General features: G+C 41.4%; 1 protein-coding gene across 1 annotated transcript in view; it reads right to left on the bottom strand.

Annotated features, from left to right (window-relative positions):
• TARBP1 (tRNA guanosine 2 -O-methyltransferase TARBP1) overlaps positions 1–23,368 on the bottom strand; it is a 61,879-nt gene extending 38,511 nt beyond the window's left edge. Inside the window, exons 1-10 of the mRNA XM_019941547.3 lie at positions 22,377–23,368; positions 17,320–17,417; positions 15,817–15,886; positions 13,505–13,653; positions 12,366–12,418; positions 10,533–10,630; positions 7,704–7,839; positions 6,719–6,815; positions 5,468–5,557; positions 371–512 (exon numbers count right to left, since the gene is read on the bottom strand). Of these exons, the coding sequence (XP_019797106.2) occupies positions 371–512; positions 5,468–5,557; positions 6,719–6,815; positions 7,704–7,839; positions 10,533–10,630; positions 12,366–12,418; positions 13,505–13,653; positions 15,817–15,886; positions 17,320–17,417; positions 22,377–23,307 (1,864 nt within the window). The 5' untranslated portion in view covers positions 23,308–23,368. The remainder of the gene's footprint in view (positions 1–370; positions 513–5,467; positions 5,558–6,718; positions 6,816–7,703; positions 7,840–10,532; positions 10,631–12,365; positions 12,419–13,504; positions 13,654–15,816; positions 15,887–17,319; positions 17,418–22,376) is intronic.
• Between the last annotated feature and the right edge of the window lie 904 nt (positions 23,369–24,272).

Below are 24,272 nucleotides of genomic sequence, written 5' to 3'. Positions count from 1 at the left end.
AAAGATGAACAGATTTATCTACAAATATTTCCACTACCGAGGCTTCAAAAACACATCTGCAGATCGAGCCAACAAAGATTCAGTACTTGTAGAATAAATTAATAAATGTATTTGTGTCCGAGTCCTACCCAGGTAACTTCTTAAAACATTTAAAATGTTTAAAATCTCAAGTTCTAGAACAAATAAAGTACAAGTTACGAAACAGTATTTTTACATTCTGTTTATTCACATTATTTGGCTGAAATACAAGCCTGGCATCCATAAATTGGCATATATTTGGTTAAGCCTGAATCTCGATCTGAAAAACTACTAAAAAGCTCTTTGAAAATGTTTTGGATATATCAGTCCATAAAAATGATTTCAGACTTACCTTCCCAGGCAGGTGACTTAATATACTCTTGGACTAGGTTCTTTACATAAGCAGTTAAAGAGGATGTCTCGTGAAGTCCAATGGAGCTACAAGTTAAGGGTCGCCTAAAACAGCTTTCATTAACACGCAGCCAATCACAGAGCTAGAAAAGAAAAGTTATTACTTATTTTAAAAGCTTAACTGAACAAAGGGTTTCTAACTTCCCTAAGCCAATTTTCTTTCCTCCACAATAAACTGAATTTAAATGACTGAACACAACAAAGTAACAGAACATTTATTGTCATGATTGAGTTCCGCAGATAGCTCAGACAGAAAAGTGTTCGTATGTATGCGTGTATATACACATACGTGTGTGTGTGTGTGTGTGTGTGTGTTTTCTAACCTCTTCAAAGAACTTATAAACTTCATTAACAGGCAAGAATTTTTAAAGCACCTAATATAAAATGCACATTTTGATAAGGTGTTCTAACGAACATCTCTACGAAAAATAACTCATTATGCAAAACAAATTAGTCTTAAATTAAAATTTATTCCAGCTTCATATACTAAAACAAGGATTTATTTATGAGGGAACATAGAATTTGAGATATAAGTTATAATGAAAGTTCCTACCCTTCTTGCAAGTTTATTTTCTATGATATGTGCATTTTAAAATACAGTTGATGCAAATGTAAGGCCAGGACTTCCCTGGTGGTGCAGGGGTTAAGAATCCACCTGCCAATGCAGGGGACACGGGTTCAATCCCTGGTCTGGGAAGATCCCACATGCTGCAGAGCAACTAAGCCTGTGTGCCACAACCACTGATCCTGCACTCTGCAGCCTGCAAACCACAACCAGTGAAGCCCGGGCACCTAGAGCCCATGATCTGCAACAAGAGAAGCCACCACAATGAGAAGCCCACGCACCACAACAAAGAGGAGCTCCCTCTTGACGCAACTAGAGAAAGCCCACGAGCAGCAACAAAGATCCAACACAACCAAAAACAAACAAACAAAAAGTTAGGTTTAAAAAAAAACCCCCCACACACAAATGTAAGGCCAGACACTGTAAAACTCTTAGAGGAAAACACAGGCAGAACACTCTATGACATACATCGAAGCAAGATCCTTTCTGACCCTCCTCCTACAGAAATGGAAATAAAAACAAAAATAAACAAATGGGACCAAATGAAACTTAAAAGCTTTTGCACAGCAAAGGAAACCATAAACAAGATGAAAAGGCAACTCAGAATAGAAAATATTTGCAAACAAATCAACGGATAAAGGATTAATCTCCAAATTATACAAGCAGCTCATGCAGCTCAATATCAGAAAAACAAACAACCCAATCCAAAAATGGGCAGAAGACCTTAACAGACATTTCTCCAAAGAAGATATACAGACTGCCAACAAACACATGAAAGGATGCTCAACATCACTAATCATTAGAGAAATGCAAATCAAAACTACAATGAGGTATCACCTCACACCCGTGAGAATGGCCATCATCAAAAAATCTACAAACAATAAATGCTGGAGAGGGTGTGGAGAAAAGGGAACCCTCTTGCACTGCTGGTGGGAATGTAAATTGATACAGCCACTATGGAGAACAGTGTGCAGCTTCCTTAAAAATAGAACTACCATATGACCCAGCAATCCCACTACTGGGCATATACCCTGAGAAAACCATAATTCAAAGAGTCATGTACCACCATGTTCACTGCAGCACTATATACAATAGCCAGGACATGGAAGCAACCTAAGTGTCCATCGAGAGATGAATGGATAAAGAAGATGTGGCACATATATACAATGGAATATTACTCAGCCATAAAAAGAAACGAAATTGAGTTATTTGTAGTGAGGTGGATGGACCCAGGGTCCGTCACAGAGAGTGAAGGAAGTCAGAAAGAGAAAAACAAATACCGTATGCTAACACATATATATGGAATCTAAAAAAAATGGTTCTGATGAACCTAGGGGCAGGACAGGAATAAAGATGCAGATGTAGAGAATGGACTCGAGGACACGGGGAGGGGGAAGGGTAAGCTGGGACGAAGTGAGAGAGTAGCATTGACATATATACACCACCAAATGTAAAATAGATAGCTAGTGGGAAGCAGCCGCATAGCACAGGGAGATCTGCTCAGTGCCTTGTGACCACCTAGAGGGGTGGGATAGGGAGGGTGGGAAGGAGATGCAAGAAGGAGGGTATATACGTATGCATACAGCTGATTCACTTTGTTATACAGCAGAAACTAACACAACATTGTAATGCAATTATACTCCGATAAAGATGTTAAAAAAAAAAATACAGTTGATCCTTAACGACACGGGTTTACACTGTGCAGGTCCACTTACATGTGGATTTTTTCAGTAGTAAATACTATGATACTTCATGATCCATGGTTGTACGCATCCTCAGACGAAGGGCAGTTTCTTAAGAAACCAAACATACTCTTGCCATAAAATCCAGCAACTGTGTTCCTCGGTATTTACTCTAATCAGCTGAAAAGTTATGTCCACACACAAACCTGTGATGTAAATGTTTATACCAACTTTACTCATAACTGCCAGGACTGAAAAGCAAACAAGATGTCCTTCAGTTGGTGAATGGATAAACAACGGCACACCCAGACAAAGGAATATTATTCAGTGCGAAAAAGAGACGTGCTACCAAGCCATGAAAAGACATGGAGGAACCTCAAAGGCATATTATAGCTTATTGAAAGAAGCCAATCTGAAAAGGCTTCGCAACGTATGATTCCAACTGCAGGACGTTCTGGAAACTATGAAGGCAGTGAAATACCTGGGGCTGCCAGGGGTTTGGGGGAGCAAGAGAAGACAGGAATTACTGGGTGAATTGGGGATTTTTCCAGCCTGGAAACTATTCTGTGTGATACTGCAATGGTGGATACATGCCAAAGCCCACAGAATGTACGGCACAAAGAGTGAACCCTAATGTAAATTATGAACAGTAGTTAATAATAATGTATCAGTATTGGCTCAACAATTGTAACAATGTACCATGTTTAATGCAAGATGCTAATAATAACAGCCACAGGTGTTGGATGCAGAGGGTACCCAGCGGGTATATGGGAACTCTCTGTACTTTCTGTTCATTTTTTTTCTGTAAACTTAAACCAAGCAGCTATCTGATCAAACCAAGGGGAAAAGACAATAGTAGCCGTAGATATTTACACTTAGCATGGGCCAAGCACAGTCTGAAACATGTTTACATGCATTTTTTCATTTAAACCTCACAGCTCACACCAGATATCAAAATAAGTTCCAGGTGGATTAACCACCATTTACAAACTATACATATCGATCCAATGAATAGACCTGATTTGGGTACTTGAATAAAACTGACTACTTGAACAAACAAAATGCAAAAAACAAACAGAAAAACACATTTATTGAACATCTGGATAAATTAAACACCGAATATTTGAATCAAGAAATTAATAACATTTTTAGGCGTGATAAGGGCGTATTTCTTAGCAGTATCTTCATCTTTTAGTAGTACATATTTCTAGATGAAATAAGATGTGAAGCAAAAGTCCAACAAAAGGAACTGATTAAATAAATTCTAAAACATTTAATCAACCGAATTTTTAAATATCCCATATTGGGGAACTATTTAGCCAACATGCTATATAATATTCAAATGTAGGTAAAGATGAAAAATAAAATTCAAAACAGTATAATCTTAATTTGTTTAGAAATATCATCTGTATTAATATATCATTTAAAATATACACACATATATATATAGTGAGAAAGCAAGAGTGAGAATAAATACATCTGAAAAATTAAGAGTTAAACCAAAAAATATGGATTTGATGGTTGGCATTACAGGTGATTTTTACTTGCTTTCCACGGTTCTGTATTTTTCAGATTCCACATAATTAGATGTATTCCACATAAACAGATGTATTAGGCCAAGAAAATAAAACAAAACTCGAATTTTCAAAAGCTCGAATTAGCCCCTTCCTCATTCCCTCTGCCATTACCTTACTCTATGCCCTCATTATTTTAACATAATCCAAGCTGATTTCTCTTGTTTCTCTCCAGGCGTACCTAGCTGGAATTTGTTTCTAAAGGAAATAATCACATCTCTAGCCTCAGTGATCTCTTAGGCACTGGAGAAATACAAAATTTTAAACAAAAAAAGGTTCCTGTCCTCAAAAAATATATAACCTACGGGCTTCCCTGGTGGCGCAGTGGTTGAGAGTCCACCTGCCGATGCAGGGGACGCGGGTTCGTGCCCCGGTCCGGGAAGATCCCACGTGCCGCAGAGCGGCTTGGCCCGTGAGCCATGGCAGCTGAGCCTGCACGTCCAGAGCCTGTGCTCCGCAACGGGAGAGGCCACAACAGTGAGAGGTCCGCATACCGCAAAAAAATAAAATAAAAATATATATATATATAAACTAGAAAGGACACAGATTAGGATTCTGGGTAAGAGCTAACAGCAGTATGGATTGAGTCCCATAGTTTAAAATAAAAAGGAGGAGGACACGGACGACTGAAGAACCCGCAGAGAAGGGCAGCCCATGAGACCACAGCAGGACCTCAGGGCGCTGCACACGGGGTGAGCAGAGAGTGCTCAGTGAGAAAGCAGTCATCGCAGGGGAAGGTCTCCACGAGCAGCGGCTGAAGAAGGCGGCAAGACACTTACGGTTTCACGGTGAATGAGATGCAAAAAGTCAGGAAGAATTATGGATTACCTACACGCCAGGCTGGGGAGCCTGAGAAGATGAAAGTGACAAGAACCGACAGAAGACGACAAAGAGGAGGTTTGTGTTACTGGCTTTGAGTCTAACGTCATCATCACTCCCAGGACATCTCATCCGGAATCGGGATCTGCCCACTAACACTGCCCCCCCAAACTGGTCCTTCTCTATTCCAGATACTTCCTGCCCCCGTTTCTCCACAGGAACCTCAGCAGCGTTACTGGTTACATCCACTCAAAGCAAATAAACAAGTTTTAAAAACCCCTGGTGACAGATAGCAAAGCAATCATATTTTACATAAAAGGCTAGTAACGAATTCAATTAGATAACAATTTTGCACAAAGTTTTCAAAGACCTTATCATTAAATTATTTTCAGGCTCACCTCTGTCCACAATGAAGTTCCTCGTCCGAAGGACTCCTCTTGTCTCAGTGACATGACAAAAGATGATACATCAGAGAGGGACACTTTCTCCTGGGGGGGGGGCAGGGCAGTTTTAAAAAATTACTCATTTAAAAATGTTTGAATCAAACATCACTGAATCAAAATCACTGCAAAAGCAGTCTAGCAGACCACTTACGGTAGAATACTATTCGGTAAATCGAAAGCTACTTTTTAAAAAGAAAACATTATTCAACTTTTAACAGGAAGACACTGACTACAAACATGCAATTATATGCAATTATCTACGACCATTATAGAAAATGAAAGATCACTTCACAAATCTAGTTTCCTTAAAATTGAGGTTGCTATCTTAGAGGTAACACAGTCACAGATCTAAAAGCAAAAACAGAAACAGCCTATAAGAAATTCCTTAGTACTTAAAAGTGAATCTGACTTTTCAACGCTGCAAAAAACGACCCCGCCTTAAGAAAACCACCCGGGTCTTTTCATTCCCTGAAGGTTGCGCATCTTCAATTAAGATAGCTTGCTCTAAGCCGGGGGTCAGCAAAATCACTCACAGCCTGTTTTGTAATTAAAGTTTTACTGGAACACAGCCATGCCCATTTATTTATAAATGGTCTATGGCTGCTCTTGAGTAGTTGTGACAGAGACCGTATGACTCAAAAAGCCTAAAATATATACTAATCCAGCCCTTCACAAAAATGTTTGCTGACCCCTGTTCTCAGCAGTAGTGTTACTGGAGCTCTGTGAAAAACAGAGAATAAAGGTTTTCCTTGAATGTCAATTTCCTGGAAGACGTGCATAAAAAATACAGAGGAAACCAGGTGAAAGCTTCCAAGAGTCCTCTCCCGGTACGGTCACCCAGCTACCCCACCGACGTGTAAAATGCCTACCAGGGGAGCTCCTTAGAGATCCAGCACCCAGGGTTTTTACTGGAAGCTGGTCACACAGACACCCCCTGCATCGCACCTACAATTCCAGAACCCGGGAAGGAAAGCAGGTGTTCAGTAGAGACCACACTGTTTGTATGAGTACTGCAGGCACAGTAGGTAGGATGGTGGGAACCCTCCTGAAATCCAAGTTCCCAGGTGCCAGCCAAGGGCCAACCTTATAAGCAGGGCTTTCTAACGACAGCATCACAGGCCTGCTGTGTTAACTCTTTTATGAACATCCGCTCACTAAGAAAGACCAGGAAACTGGAGTTAACATTAGGAAGAAAGATAAACTCACCACGTCTACCAGATTCATGGCCGTCTGAAGGAGATAGCACTGCGCTGCCCCTCGCAGCAGGATCTGATGTGTGATCATGGTGCACTGAAGAACGTCCCTGACATCGGAGAAAACACATGCACTTCCATTGTCTCAGGACAATTCTGATAGTTTGTAGTAACTGACAACTTGATTTAATATATCTACACTTTCTAACGCAGTCACTGCCAGGAGAATTTCAAAGCTAGTAAATAATTAAGGCCTCTAGTGGAGCTCAATTTTAATATGAAACAGATCTCCTTTTAAAAACAACAACATAAGGACTTCCCTGGTGGCGCAGGGGTTAAGAATCCACCTGCCAATGCAGGGGACATGGGTTCAATCCCTGGTCCGGCAAGATCCCACATGCATGGAGCAACTAAGACCGTGCGCCACAACTACTGAGCCTGCGTGCCACAACTACTGAAGCTCGCGTGCCTAGAGTCCACGTGCCGCAGCAAGAGAAGCCACCGCAATGAGAAGCCCATGCACCGCAAAAAAGAATAGCCTCTGCTCGCCGCAACTAGAGAAAGCCCGCGCACAGCAATGAAGACCTAACGCAGCCAAAAATAAATTTATTAAAAAACAAAAGACAATTTCTAAGTAAGAATTTTACACTTTTTTGAAATACTTTGTAATCAATATTAATATTTGTTATTTTATCTCTAGTTTCCTACATATCAATGTAATAAAAACAACTTACTGGCCTTATTTTTAAAGTGACCATAATCCAATAGTATTTATTATGGCATATATTTAAATTAGTAATTCATAAAACAAAATAAGTTCAACTATATGAATAGATTTTTTTAATTTACTTTTTATTATATAAAATTAAGAGCAAAAAATCCTGATGCCAATATTAACTAAAACCACTCACTAGGGATTAAAGCAGAAGGAAAAACAAAATTTACTAACGGAAAGGTACGACAAATAACCGTATGTGAACATACTCAGAGTACATTACCTCAGGGCAAGAAGCCCTTCTATACCCAGGGCTTTACATCTTGGGATATTTGCCAAAGCCTTAGATAGAAACAAAATGGGAATAGCACACCAATGTCGGCTCGTCATCTTCTGAATAAACTTTAACAGGAAACTACCTGAAAGAAAAAGTTTTAAGACATCATTGTTGCCAACAAGCACATGATAAGATGCTCAACGTCATCAGACTTTATGTAGGGAAATGCAAATCAAAAACCATAATGAGATACAACTTCACACCCATTAGGATGGCTACCGTCAAAAGGACAGACAATAACAAGTGTTAACCAGGATGTGGAGACATGAACGCTCAGACATTCTTGGTGGAAATGTAAAATGGTACAGCCAGTGTGGAAAAGAGTTTGGTGGCTCCTTTAAAAGTTAAACACAGGGCTTCCCTGGTGGTGCAGTGGTTGAGAGTCTGCCTGCCTATGCAGGGGACACGGGTTCGAGCCCCGGTCCGGGAGGATCCCACATGCCGCAGAGCGGTTGGGCCCGCGAGCCATGGCCGCTGAGCCTGCGCATCGGAGCCTGTGCTCCACAACGGGAGAGGCCACAACAGTGAAAGGCCCGCGTATCGCAAAAAAAAAAAAAAAAAAAGTTAAACACAGAGTTACTATTTGACCTAATAATTCTACTCCTAGGTATATAATTAAGAGAAGTGAAAGATTACATTCATATAAAAACCTGTATGTGAATATTCATAGGAGTTATTCATAATAGTTAAAAGTGGAAACAATCTAAACATCTATCAACTGATGAATGGATAAACAGAATGTGAAGTATCAACACAGTGGAATATTATTCAGCTACAGAAAGGAATGGAATATTGATAAATGTTACAACATAGGTGAATCTCAAAAACATTATGCTAAGCAAAAGAAGCCAGACATAAAATAAAAGGCCACGTATTATATGATTCCATTTATATGAAATGTTTAGAATAGGCAAATCTAGAGAGACAGAAAGTAAATTAGTGGCTGACAGGAGCCAGGGGAAAGGAAAATGAGACTTGATTACTTATGGGCAAGGAATTTCTTTTGGGGATGATGAAAATATTCTGGAATTAGTGGTGATAGTTGTATAACTTTGTGACTATACTAAAAACCACTGAACTGAACAATTTAAAAGGGTGAATTTTATGGTGTGTGAATTATATCTCAATAAAGCTGTTGGGAACAAAAAAAAATCAATGTCATTTCAATTTCATTCCTTTTTAGTAAGGTAAGTATTCTAGTGCATTGTAGAAATTCTGATAACCATGTAGCTATATATTTAATAGTTAAGGTAAAAGATAAATTTTTTACTGTTGGAAACCATTCATCTGTTGGAGATATTAAAGAAACACAGGATAAGAAGTACCAATGGTAGCTGGCCTCTGGTATCTGCAAACAGTGATATCAGATCTTTCTCACAGGTTATTTTGTACCTACCCTGGATCTAATCACTGTAATTAATTTAAGTATTTTGAGATACAAAGGATGGTGCTCTATCCTGCTTTCTCTGCTAATATGTGACATCTTAAGGATCTTCAAGTCACAGTAGTTAATAAAAATGTCTGTTTCCGGAGATCATCACTTACAATGACTTTTGAGAAATCCCTGGACACTCCTGAAAGGGTATTACCCGTATTTTATATCTCCCAAAGTGCCTAGCTCAGAACTAGATACGCTTAGGATATTGTTGACAGAAAAAACTACAAAGTAAAAACTGTAAATAAACATTCTACCTGCCCTCCCTCCTGTTGGACTAATTAAGTTCCCATCTTCTGCCTCACAGCTCTCTCATGACACAAGGACGATGGCAACAGCCAAGCCTCTATTGCTTATTCACTCACTACACTGACAGGGTCACACGGCCACAAACTCTAGGTGCTCAAACTCTAGGGGGCACTGATCACCGTCACGTCACTCACACCGTGCTGTGGACATGAGATGTGCCAACGTGGTCGGCAACTGAATCCCCAGACTGTAAGCTTCCAAATTCTAGCAAACTAAAGAACGGCTCTGACAGTTATCTTCTCCAGTTTAACTTTTTAAAAAAGTAATCAAAACAATCCATTTTCTGTAAATGTAAAGTTGTGATATACAGGTGACCATCTTTTCTCTTTCTTCCCTGACTTTTGAATACATAGCACCACTGGTCACTGTTCACCCTATTTGCAGATTAAATACAAAAGAAAAAGTATATATATATATTTCATAGCCAGGGTCACTTTCTAAGTCACAAAGCCCAGAACAAAAAAAAAGACTCAGAAAGAAGAGTGGGCCCTGCTACTCAGCAAGGAAAATAACACTGGCTTTGTGCTTTGCTTACCAACATAGCCCATCAGGAAGAAAAGTACATCTCCAACCTGAAGAAGTGGGATATTTCTACGATACAAGGTCTTACGAAAAGCAAGTATTTTTTCCTTTCTTATCTTTCTGAGTCAATATCTATAAAGGGACAACTTTGCCACAATAGATACTCTGTTTATAACTTTTTCCTAAGCCCAGGTTCTTTCTTTCTTCGACCTGTTTTGCTCATTTTTGAAACTGAATAGAGACAAGTGGCAAGAACGGCAAACTGCAGCACACATTGCAAAACTGCTTCCATGCTACGGATACCAATACTGGTATCACGTTATATACAAAGGTAAAATTGTGTACTCAGTTTCAATGGACATGTGTATAATTCTGACAAAATTTGCATATTCCGGAAAAAGGAACTATTTTGATAATACTGATTATAATAGTCATAGGTTGGTGCTTATAACCAACATACTAAAAATTTAAGCTAATAAATTAAAAAGAAACTCTTTACTGACACATACTCTTTATTTCTTCTGGAAGAAGAGAAATGTAAGTGACTAAGAACTTCTGTAATTTCAATCCCAGTGGAGAACCACTTCCTATCAGCTGGCCTGGGGACCTACAGACAAAGGGGAAAAAAAACAAATATTTTACATCTATTTACAAATAAGTAGACTGAAACTAAATGGAATATGGCCCAAATGTCTTTCAACAATAAAACAATAAAACCATCTTCTTCTAAACCTGCATTCTATTTTTCAGTAAAATCTTGAGGATTCTTCTGCTAAAAACATCAGAGATCTTCTAGGAAAACAGACGTGAGTCAGCAATGTGCGACACTAAGCAGGCATGGATTTCTTTTTTAATGACACTTTCTCTGACACACATATATGAATCTTGCCAAATAGTATCGTTTAAAAAAAAGTCTAAAAATGAAACTTTAAAATTATATTTTATTGTTCCCAACACCTAATCCAATGATTTTAAATCTTTAAGTATTAAATAAAATAACATTCACAGAAAGACATATGTTAGTAATAAGTAACTTTTGCAAGAGCATTTAATTATTAACATCTACAAAAGTCACATTGTTTTTTTTTTTTTTTTTTTGCTATATGCTTCGGCCAGGGACATTATCTGTTAATTGAACACATTAGGGTGCTAGGGAACTGAAGGCATTTCGTAATTAATGTGTTTGTCAACTCTCAGAAAGCACCACGTTGGTTTTACTGCTTTCCAGCGGTCTAATTGCTTCAGAGAACTATTCAACAGTAATGATTACTTGAAAATCAAAAATAATTGGCAAATCTAGCGTTGCTCTGCTCTTTCGATATTAAATAGGACTAAATATTAATATAACTTAGCAGAGACTAACTTAAAAATTTTAAAGAAGTTGGTGGTGAGAGTTTTTTTCTATTAGAGGTATACCAAACAAAAGACTTGCAAGTATAAAAAAACTTAGTTTTCAAAATTAGACAACATAATTTCAAAAGCAAGGGGTATTTTTGAAGATATAATTCAAGAGTACAGGTAATGCTCAAAAGATGAGGATAAGGCATAATACTGACAAACTCTTCCCAGTATCAACCTTGACAAAGGGTGATGGTGTCAAATAAGCAATATGTCATGCAGAATGGCCTCCACCGTCAGATAGGGAAAGGGGGAAGTTAGAATGAACCCTGTGGTAGTGGACTAGAAATGGATGTGCTGGTGTGAACTGATGGTTTTTAATATGGATGGATGGATGGATGGACAGACACTGAAATATAGATGGTAAGTCTGCTCAGCAGACAGAGCTAAGAAACAGAGGTATACACACACACACACGCACACACACACACACACACACAATCGTCATGAGAGAGACGATGATTAAGCAAATATGGTTAGACAGTATCATTTAGGGAATGTGGATAAAAGATAAATGAGAATTCTTTGTATTATTCTCACAACTTTTCTATAAGTCAAGATCAAAAGTTAAAAGAAAAAGGAAAAAAAAAAAGTCTCAAGTGTTGGTTAGCCAAAGCCACTACAATTTCCAAGAGGGCAGAAATCAGGAGTAAGGGAAAAGAAGTAGCTATGTAAGATATCCTTCCCAAAAGGCCAAGAATGGATGGGTTCAAAGTAGGAAAGAAAAGAAAAAGAGAAACACCTGACACAACTACTGGAAGAAAGGCAAGAAGAATAACAAACACAGAAGGGATGACATGGTTAGAAAAAGCTGAATATCTACAAGGCAACATATATTTATGTAACAAATTCATTAAACAATCTGGTCACATTTCATAATCACATTAAATTTATATACCCAATACATATGACTGCATTGCTGCTAAATAACGATGTTTGTTTACCTGCTGTATAGAGAGCTCTGTGAAAGTGCATCCATTAATGCCCCAATAATAAACTAAAAAAAAAAGGAAAAAAGTTTTTGATGTTAAGTTGTAACTGTAATTTTGAACGGTCAGCTTGCTGTAACTGCACATCCTACACAGGGCTACAGAAGAGCTGTTACAAGCAAAGCTGATCTCTCATGCTGTAGGTTGGTCTATGATAGTCTTGGAGGATACCTTAATTCCACCAGAACGACAAAACAAATACCGAATTTTCCCACCTGATAAAAACATACGGAATACTGAGAGGAGAGTACATGCTGTGCTAAGAAGGAAGAAGAGAGTCCAAAGAAAGGACACATGGTGGAAAATAAAGGTAGTAACAAAGGAAAAACAAAAAGATACTCAAGAGAAAATTCAAGCCCCTATGCCTGGAAGATAAAGGGGGAAAAGTATATCTTCAAAAATATTACTAGACAAAAAAGCAAGCTTCCAGGAAGTGCAAGAAGGCTAGGAGAATGTAGAAAAATGATGCATATTAAAACACTATACATGTAGTTGGACAATCAGGAAAGTTTACTTCAGTTACCTCTAAATGAGAGGTACATTACCATACCAAAGTCAGTGATCACCTGACTCATGTGGCACCATAATATAACACTTTAAGTCACAGCTGTAGCTCTCACCATCTCTTTGCTTTACTGTGATTTCTGATAAATGGAAGCATAGATGCTGATAATATAGCTCTAAAGGCAACCTCCGCTCAGTACAGTCGATAGTAATTCATCGACTCAGAACTGGGGGACTAGCGTGACTAAACAAAGAGCGGTAATTCAGTGACTCAGAACTGTGGAAACAATATCACTAACACGCTTCTATACCAGTTTTCATGCTGTTGACTTTTGTTCAGAATACTGATACCAAAGAACTACTGGTAATGATGCAGGCAGCCTATCGACAAACTACATTACAGAAAGCGTTCTCCCAGTACGATAGCTAAGTTTAGAGAAATAGGATTTGTTGTATGCAAACCTCTAAAATGTTACTTGCGATTTTCAGGCCCTAGTGTATATTTTTTGAAGATCACATAGGATAAAACAAATACCTTCGCCCCTCATCTTTTGACAAAGGGAAAAAGGAAAGGGAAAGGCTGTCATTACCTCAGAAAATTCTGCTGAAAACGGAAGAACCCTTGTTTCATAGAGCTCCAAAAAATGGGTAACGCCTTCTTTGGTCAGGATTTTATTTTCACTTTCAAACATTCTTTTATAAATACACAGATGCCAGGATGGGTGAAAGAGCCAACATCCTGTGGAAATAAACACCGAATGTTGACTTAAGATTTTCACATTATGTCGCCCCACGTAGACTACATATTCAAAACTAAACACAAACACATTAACTTCATTCCAACACCGCAAAAGTGAGTCTCTTTTTAATCGCATCTGAGGGTGTTTAATTACTGAATAACCAAAATAACTTCAGTATTTGGTATTCCATTTTCAGAGAGATTCATTTAGAAAGGCTGCAAGCGAGTGTCATAGTGGCTACAGCATACAGAAATTAAATATGACCCCACGCAGGTTGAAACTCTAGGTTTGGAGTGATTTCAACCAATTCTTCTCTCACCTTACTTCAATCCATTTTTCATACAGAAACATGAAACTGTCCCTGCTCTATTTAAAACCCTTGCGTGGCTTCTCAAAACTCAGACTAAAAAACAAGCGAGGCATGAACTGCTTCTGACAATTACTCCGACCTTAACCCGCCTTCTCACATCACTGTGCTGTGGCTTACTGGTCGGGTCCTCTACCCCACTGAGCTGTGCCCATCTCAGGGCTTCTGCACCCAGAGCTGTCTCCTCAACTTCTGTGTCACTCTTCAGGCAGGTCTTTCCTAGCTGCCCTCTCCAAGGTATGGCTTCACTCACTAGATAACTCCATTTCTGCCTCTTGTTTGTTGCCTGTCTAGAACTTATCATCAAAGCTATTTTTTCCTGGAAAACAGACAAAAATCAAGTGAAAAAGAGTACATCTGTCTCACCACTTTATCCCAGCGCTTAGCGTGTATTGGACATTACGTAAACATCTATTAAGTAAATATACAAATGAGAAACAAAAAATGGAGTATGTACCTTGGACATACTTTAACTTTTTTTGAAATATCTTTTAACACTATTAGAAAAAAAACTCAGCATTTTTAACTCATGGCATTCTATAAATAAATCAGTCTTTTTTTTTTTTGTAATTTACACCAAGATGCTTGTTCAATCCTTTGGCAATGATTTTTCAAAATCTGTCACTGCCATTTGATTTGGTTTGCCAAGAGCTGTGGGCAAAACGTGGTAATAAGAGAATCATTTTAATAGTAAATGCATAAGTGAAGTCACAACAGGATTCAATTAAATTCTAGCCCCAGGTGGGACTACAGATTCCTATGGTCTGTGAAAAATCCCAGTGTATCAGAAAACAACCATAGCAATCAGCTGAATAAAGCTCAATTCCTAAGGGGTCAAACTACTAAAGTTGTAATTATCTAAAGTAGGCACTAAAACCCATTTACCTAGGTTATTTCTCATGTGTAAACATGATAATGTAGCATTTTATCATTCATATGAATACAAAACACCATTAGCTTGCATTTAGCTGTCTCGTTGATCTAAACTTAATTTCATAAAATAATTTTAAGAAGCTCCAGCTTCATTTTATTTCTCCTAAGAAGCCCTCATAATATAGAACTGATACAGGACTTAAAAACCATATTTAAAATAGCATCTTGGAATTTTCTCTTCCTAAGAAGTCCAACCTACAGAACAGCTGAAACCCGAAGAAAATAACTCTAACAATGAAACAGATACATTAAGAGAATAAGGATGGAAAGCACTTAAAATATGTAATACCAAAGAGCTCTTATTAAAAATGAATAATACACCATGATTAAAACATTACCAAAGAGCCCTTATCTTTCAAGGATATATACTGAAAAAAATTACAGATGAAATGATATGCTGTCTAGGAATGGGCTTCAAAATCATTTGATGGGGAGGGCGCAGGAAAGGCCACATATGATGTGAGACAGAGACTGGCACAAGTTGATCACTGCTAAAGCCGGGTGGTGGGGTTCATCATACAAACTCTTCTCCTTCCGTGAATGTCTGAAATTTTCTATAATCAGAAGTTTATAAATTACCAGACCTCTAAATTATAGAAAACTCTGCAGCCATTTAAAATTAAATTCTCAAAGACTATTTAAGGACATAGGTAAATGCATTTGGTTATACTGCTGAGTGAGAAAAAAACATTATGAACAATCAATCCACAAGGTATGTCTCTGGAATGTCAGCAGCGGTCTCTTGGTAGCAGTAAATTCATATATTCCTATAACATGCTCTATAATGAATAAGAGTTACTTATAAAATTAAGGAGGAAAAACTGTATGTGTTATAAAAAAGCAAAATAAAAGTAACTGTTACCATTTTCCTCTGACACTGCATATTCAAACAGATTGTTCAGCTTTGGTAAAACTGGCTTTATAACATGTATCTGAAAAAACAAGAGCAAAAAGCCACAGGAAATGAAAATTCACCGTTCAAAACTCAAAGGACTTTTCGTCTATTTATACAACAGTCACTCTGTTCCTCCTTGCCACCCTGGAGAAGAGGCAGGGCCTGTATGCCACTATGTCACAAAGAGGAAAAACTACTGCGATGCTTCATCTAGTTACTCACGTTGCTCAAGGCCACTCATTTAGAAGCAGAGTCAGTTCAGAGTTCAAGGCTCTTCATTCTTAGACTCTGCTACACATATCAGCATCTAATTTACATACCCTACAAACTAAAGGTAAATCACAGTTTCTCAATAGTGAGGGTCTTGAGGATATACTGATTCAGGAAAACCGTAAGTTTAGAAATGCTTTTCCTTTATTGCTCATCCTTGTATCTACATATATTTAGTACATATGAGTAATTCTTTATTTTAGTCCACAAACAACGCATCTGGACTGACACCTCCCAGTGGCTCCACGATGGCAGGCCCCACAGCTTACGGACTGAGAACCCCTACAACAGGGGTTCTCCAAGCGTGGTGCCCAGAATGGCAGCTTACGGATCTCCTAGGACCATGTAAAATACCTGAGTTCTCAGGCCCCACTGCAGACCTACTGAATCAGAAACTTTGCAGGCCAGACACTTTCATAAGCCATCTGGGTGATCCTAATGAATGTTAAAGTTGGAGAACACTGCACTAGGGTAGGTAATCTTATGAGATTCTTCTCAACTTAAAAACTCTAAGAGCCTACAAAAATGAACTCAAAGTCGACTGCAAATGATTTTTCAAGTTTCCATTCTCAGGACCAAGAACGCAAAGATGTAAGAGAGAGAGGAAGGGAGGGAGAGAGAGAGAGAGAGAGAGAGAGAGAGAGAGAGAGAGAGAGAGAGAGAGAGAGAGAGAGAGAGAGAGAGAGAGAGAGAAGGAGGGAGGGAGGGAGGGACAGAGGGGGAGGGAGGGGGAGGGAGGAGGGTGGGAGGAGGGAAAGAAGGAAGGAAGGAGGGAAGGAAGGAAGGAGGGAAGGAAGGAAGGTAATCTACAAAATCAAAGGCCCATTATAGCATCATTATTTACTTAATAACAATTTACCTCAGACTTTAAGTAACATTTCCCTTAGTGTGCATTTCTTAGGAGATTATTCATAACATCAAGAAACTAAAAACTCGTAAACATTTTAGAAGTAAATGTCAAGGAAAGATCAAATAAGACTGAATTCTTTGAATGATAACTTAAGTCAACTGAAAGTATTCTTTAATTTCCTGAGTTTATATTCAATCTTAAATTGCACCTATGCCAGAAAACGAAGTGCGCTTGGACTCCATTATGCTGTATCCAAGTTGGCCTTTTTGTATTGCTTTTACAGAATGTTTGGGGAAAAAACCCCAAGAACTGCATCTACATAGGATTTGTTAAAATACGAAAACACTTACCTGATTTCCTTCAAGAGTTTCCATAATTAATATATAGTTTTCCCAAAACTTTAGAAGCTCATCTTTTTTCTTCTCAGACCACCAAAACAGACTTGGGCCTGATATGGTTTAAAAAAGAAAATTAGTTCCTAGATTTAGTTCCTAAGTCAGAAACTTTCATAAGCTTCCAAATGATAACAGTTCTTAAAATTATGCTACTCTTACCAAACGTCGTTTTCTCTAACAATGGCGGGTGCCCCTGTATCAGAGCCTAGGTAGGAGGCTTGGGCAAACAAGAATCTCAAAAGGAGGTTTTTTCAAAAAAAATTAAGGTTACTACCTTGGAACTCTGGGTAAGGATGACAGATTTGAACACATGTACTCTACTTTCTCTCCCTAAGAATCTCACTATAACAGTAAGATTTTTCAAAGGCAAAAACCCAAGAATTGGAGAAAACAGGGGAGCAGACAACAGCAATGAAATGAGGATCCGCAAATCGGATTAAAAGCGAGCAGAATCAAGACAAGTTACTCTTAAGTTGGCACAAGGAAAGCAAAGAAAAAAACCTGATTCACACTACAAAATGCCCCCAAGCCTAAGGAACTGGCAGAAGAAAATACTTCAGGAAGTAGAGGTGAAAATCAAGGCTAAACTAAAAAGGATTTGTTTAATGTGTTTAAGAAGCAGATCCCCAGATGCCCTTTCCTGTGTTCCGAACAGGAAAAAGACTGGGATTGATTCTCTGGGGAAGGTAAAAGAGTGGGTCTCCAGATTGAGGGGCACTGGACACGGCTGAGGTCAGGGTGAGTGCCACATGAAAATGGGAAGTGAACATGTATGCACCCTGGACGCTGAGACCCCCTTCCACCTGCCCCCATCGCCGTCTTGGCCTCTCAGGTCCCAGAGGACCTTCTCCATGGCATGTGGCCACCCCAAGAGGAAAGACCTGAAAATACTTTCACCAGAGATTACCTAACAAAATGCCCTGGCCAGATCGCCTTACAGCGAAGTGCACAGTCAACAAGCACCACTCATGTGTTTAGAGCTTGACTTTTCGTCCCACATTCTTACGTATATAAGCAGGTGTCTAAGGCTCACCAGACATCTAAGGAAACCTCTACACTAAAGATCAAGACCAAAACAAATAAACAAGGAAATCTGGAGAAAACAAAACTACACAGGAAAAAGAAAACCTAAAAAAGAAAAAACTTTCACTAATATTTTAAAGGGAGATAAGATAGTGTGGTTACGATATAAAAACAGGATACTATTAAAAAGGGGGCATTCCAAGAACAAAAAAGATCTCATGAGAATAAAAATCTGATAGCAAAAAGAAGAAACTCAAAGAAAGGACTGGAAATAAAGTTGAGGAAATCACCCAGGAAGTGGAGCACAAAGACAAAACCATAGGAAACAGGAGAGAAGAGATGTGTTAAAGGCCAGTCCAGGAGGTTTGATAACCAAAAAGAGAACAGAAAGCACAAAAGGAAGGGAGGAAATCAAAGTAATACGAGAGCAGTTCTCAGGACCGAAGGACATGATTTCCAGATTGAAAAGGTCCGAGTGCCCTACATCAGGATGTAAACAGGCCCTCAAAACTGAAATGACAGAAAGCTGGGGACACAGTCTCTATAATCATCCGTGGAGAAGAAACGGCTCACATACAAACAAACAGGATTCAAATGGTTTCAGACTTCTCAACACTAACAATGGGAGCTCGAGCCTCTAAGACATCAGATGGATGGATGCCTTTAAAATTCTGAACAGAAATGTTTTCCAAGCCAGAATTCTACCCCAATCAAACCATCAGTTGAATGTGAGGGCAAAATAAAAGTGTCTAGATATGCTTGGTCTTGGCTTCCAAGAAAGCCACAAGAAAACATTACTGCCACACCAACAAAGAGAAGGAAGAGGCTGGATTATCAACAAAACCCTAAACTTTTTTTTTTGTGGGGGGGTAGGTCCATCAGAGAGCTGAGGTCGCATTGCTCTCTGAATTCCAAAGGGCAAAGAACCTCTCCAAGAATAAGACAGGACACACGAACTGCAGTTAAAAAATAAAATAAAAATTGGACAAGTTTTTAAAGGCCAAGTGTGGACAACTTAGAAGCTCTGGGAACCCCAAGGGAGTCTACACCCACTCACCAGCTCTCTTCCTCAAGGCCTCCCCCATGTGTTCAAGAAAGACTGTGGGCAGGGCAGGGGACCCTGGAGGCGTGGGCATGCAGGGCCCACCGAGGTTTGAAAGGGCAGCCCATCCATGCCCTGCAGGAGTACAAGGTGGTGGTCAACTGAAGACGCCTGCCTGCACCCTGGACCCTTCCCTGACAGGAGGCCAAAGCTGTCGGCCGCCGGAGGAAACCCGCCCACAATCCCACCCTTGTCCCTGCTCTCACATCAGGCAAAGTTGGCTGCCCCTGGGAATGGCTAAACACTTGCTCTCCCCTCGACCCTGCACTGACACGAGGAAAGCCTCTTATGTGTCCGGCACTCATATGAAGCAGGTCTGCTGCTGTGGAGGGGGTCAGAGTATCAGCCCTCAAGACCCACCACAGATACAAGCAGAATGCAGCCGCCACAGGAGAAGTTAAGGAAACTCTTAACCCCTCATGAAGTAGGAGGCAGAGGTTATGTGCCACTGGAGAGGGAGCAGAGATGGCTAAAGAGTTTGAACCCTGGGCTTCCCTGGTGGCGCAGTGGTTGAGAGTCCGCCTGCCGATGCAGGGGACACGGGTTCGTGCCCCGGTCCGGGAGGATCCCACATGCCGCGGAGCGGCTGGGCCCGTGAGCCATGGCCGCTGAGCCTGTGCGTCCGGAGCCTGTGCTCCGCAACGGGAGAGGCCACAGCAGTGAGAGGCCCACGTACCAAAAAAGAAAAAAAAAGTTTGAACCCTAAGGATAGGGCACATGGGGCCTAAGAAGAGGCTGTTGTAGGAGAAATGAAAAGTTCCCTCCTTCCCCATCTCAACCTTTGCACCAGGTAACCAACACCAGCAGTCTACCCTCGAGGGAAGGACAAAGGCATGGAGGAAGCTCTCCATCCGTGGAGTCGGCATCGAGGGCTTGAGAAAAACTAGAACACTGAGTAAAACCTTATAGGCTTCACACTAAACATTAGGAGGCAACAATCCACCACCAACAAAATCCAAAGCCAGCTCACCAGAGTGACTCAACCCAAATAGTCTAACAGAGAGGAGTGCCTATCATCGAAGGCATAAATATTTCAGTCTCTGCTGAAAAAAGTGATCCCATTGCCAAGAGATAAAACAGAAAACAAAACCAAACTCAGATATGGTCCAAGTACAGAACTTGTACATAACTATGATGAGTATGTTAAAGGATCTAATGGAAAAGGCAGACAACATGCATGAACAGTTGGGGATTTTCAGGAGATGGAAACTATAAAAAAGTGACAGAAATGATAGAAGTGAAAACATATCAGACATAAAGGATCCTTTGATTAAATTATCAGATATGCAAGGTCTTAAAAAGTTTTATCTCAGGGAACTATTAGAAAATACATTACAACAAATGAGTAAACCAAAAAAGAGGACGAACTCCAGGAAACAAGAGCTCCAACACAGAATCAGGTGAAGGGAATCCCCCAGATGATAGTGAAGGCAGATCTAAGAATGTCAGCTGTGCACCAGACTGAGCTTGTAAGAGGACTCTAGGAGACACTTCTTCAGGAAAATTGATAATGCCTGATGATCTGACTTTGTACAGGAAAAATTCAGACAATTAACTAAGAATCTGGGGTTGAATTAGTGGTAAGAATGGAGACAACGAAACATAAATGACATTAATCTAGCAAAAACTTGCAGGAAGAAAAAAAAACCCATCATATATACACAGATCACCTGTGAACAGTATTTTCCTAGTCATAATTTTGTTGAACTCACATTTAACCAAAATTACAAGAATGACGTCGGACTTTATGACATTACTAGATCATTTCAAGATACGGGGGTAAATACCAAAATAATCAGCTAAAAGAGGTAAAAGTGGCTGCCCTCGGAAATGAAGGAAATGGGCAGGGGCACAAGCATGAGACCACTGCTTATCTTTAAAACTGCAGAATGACTGACTCTTTAAAATAAATGAGTGTTTAACTTTAGTAATTTAAAAAATGTTTTCCAGTGACAACTCTCATTGGATGATCACCAACTTTTGGGCTGTTAAAATATTTACTACCTGATGTTTTAAGCTTATATAAAAATCTAATCTACTCACAACTTCAGCCAAACAAAAATCCTTTACCAGTATAAATAAGTAGGCAGCTCCAGTTGAAAAAGTAGACATTTTCTATCTATTGAGGCAGTTTTGAATCAGTCCATCCATTTTTGACTTTGATAGCTCAAAATTAATTTAAGACGAGAATTGTACTTTCACATAATTTCAGTGAGCAAATCAATCAATAGGAACATACCAAACTGAGGGGAGGCCTTGCTATTTCATCTACTCTTGTTCTGTAATAAAGCGGTAGGAAGCACAGGCTCAAAATGTAAAATAATTGAAACCTCACTCAATTAAATCAATTTCAAAAATACTCTCCAAAGGTCGACTTAAGGCCCATATGCTTAACAAATATTTAAAAATCCTGCTAAGAGAACTACCAAGGGAAATTTCAAAAGAACGTGCTAGTTTCCATTACAAAATTCTAACACTCGAGACTCAATTCATCGCTCAGTACATGTAAATAATTTTCTTTTTAATTTGATGGGCGCTAACTCTTCTTTCCTGTTAGAACGGACCTACCACGATACAGTGCGAATTTGGTCTGTAAAATCCTGCCTGGGCTCGTTCCTAAATTATTCCCACGGATGCAGTATTCCACCTGCTCTGGGTCAGAAAGTTTAGGAGATGCAGACTCCTCTCGGCCGCAGTGATCTGTGTCAGTTCAGAAAACACTCTCGACATGAGGTTCCCAAGGTTTTTCAGGCTTTATGGGGACCATGAGAATAACCCAATTCAGTACGGATCTCGGAGACTACCCCAGGAGCTGACTGCCGGAAGCAGGGGGCCTCCCTCCCAGAAAGCCAAGTAGGGATGGGCCCGGGGGCAAAGAAGCAAGTACCGGTTCCTTCCTGGGGGGCGCACGCGCAGTCGGTCCCCAGCTCCGCCGACACCTCCACAGCCCGCTGCAGCAGGTAGCGCGCCCGCTTGCGCGTGAGGGCGTCCTCGGCCCGGGTCAGCCCCGCCTGCACCGTCCTCCAGAAGCGCCAGCAGCGCCGGGCGTCCGGGTCCGCCTCGCGCGCCGCGCTGGCGCGCTCCGCGCCAGGCTCGGGCAGCAGCTTCTCCGCCAGGGCGCTCAGCACCAGCAGCTTCGGCCCGACTCGGCCCGGGCCCTCGGGAGCCCCGGGGGCGACCAGCCCGCCCCACAAGGCCCGCAGCGCCGCCCCGCCGCACCGGCCCAACGCCGGCAGCAGCCGGCCGGCCACCAGCGCCGCCGCGCCCTCGGCGGGCCCCGCCTCGTCCCCGCCTAGCGCCAGGGCGAGGGCGGCCCGCGCCACCGCCTCCAGCAGCGGCGCGTCCTCGCGGGGCCGCAGGCAGGGCCCCACGGCCGCCAACACCTCCACGGCCGCCTCGGCGGCCCCGTCGAGGCCGGGCGCGGGGCCCGCGGCGAGCAGGTCGCGCAGCGCCTCCTCGGCCAGCGCGGCCGCCAGCTGCGGGCCCCCGGCAAGGCGGGCGCACGAGCGCAGGGCCGCGCCCGCCGCTCTCAGCACGCGCCGGCGCTGGCGGGCCGCTGGGCCGGTGTCCGCGCCGCCCACGGGGCGCCCGCGCAGGCCCCGCAGCAGCGGCACCAGGTACCCGGCGGCGACCTCGCGCGCCGCCTCCGGGAGCGCGCCCGCGCCGCCGCCGCGCGCCTCCTCGTCCTCCAGTCGCTGCAGAAGAAAGCGCAGCGTCTCCACGCGCTCCGCGGACGCCTCCTCGCAGCACAGCGCCCCAAGCAGGACCCGAGGGTCCCGGCTCTGCGAGAGCAGCGTATCCGCCAGCACCCACTCCATTTGACCCGAGCGCCCGCAGGAAGGCGCCGGCGTGCGCTAGTGCGTGCGCGTGCGCGGTGGGCCCGGGCGCGCACCCGCAGGTAGGGGGCTTGCAGCCCGGCCCTAGTCCTGCTAGGCGCGCTTTGGGCAGGTCTCACCAGAACTGCCTTGGATCTGATCCTCTCGCTTCTGCCCCTTACTTTTGTAAGAGGAAAAGAGGCCCTCGTTAAACGTTAATGTCGTATCTATACCAACTCCATCGATTCCTAATTGGAGATTGGCCTGCCCGAGGGCTTTAAATCATTCAGGCGCTGTGAGGATGGGCCAGAGGTACACCAGGAAGGTGTACTAACGATCACCTAGAAGCTCTTTTTTCAAAAAGGTGCAGCCTGGCACCACCCACACAGAGACTGACACAGTGGGTCCGAAATGGGTTCCCGATATCTGCATAAAAAATAAATAACGAAAACCCAAGAATGAGGTAGAGGCCCTGAAAAGTACTCTAGCTATGAGCCAGGGATAGGGCTGAAAACGAGATACCCACCACGACGCTGGCAGTCAAATGCCCAAGCGGACTCTTGCATGCAGCCCTTCGCACACAATGCTTATGCTCCCACATGTAGAGTCCCCCAAATAGTCCACGTGTCTGTATGTTCTGTATATCTGACAGCATCTACTGCTAAGTACAGAAACAGAAACCTCACCTTAGCATGCACGGTACTGGTTTGGTTTCTAGCTCAATCCTAGGCGAACTGAATCAATGACTTGGGTTTTCACTTTGCCTTCAACCATAGAGAAGTCCATGGAGAAGTCACAATCTCACCTTCAAAGAGCTTGCTGTGTAATAAGCATAATGGATAAAGTGTAATTTAAAGTTATTTAAGTTTATTTTATGTAATTTAAAATAATTTAATTTTTAGATTTTTGGTTTTATATAATTTAAAGTTATTTACAGTTATCTGACATCATATATGCAAGATTTTATT

Source organism: Tursiops truncatus, chromosome 16 (assembly GCF_011762595.2).
Source record: "Tursiops truncatus isolate mTurTru1 chromosome 16, mTurTru1.mat.Y, whole genome shotgun sequence".
Classification (NCBI taxonomy): Eukaryota; Metazoa; Chordata; class Mammalia; order Artiodactyla; family Delphinidae; genus Tursiops; species Tursiops truncatus.
The sequence above is the reverse complement of the archived record's forward strand: the minus strand, read 5'-3'. Positions and strand labels throughout refer to the sequence as shown.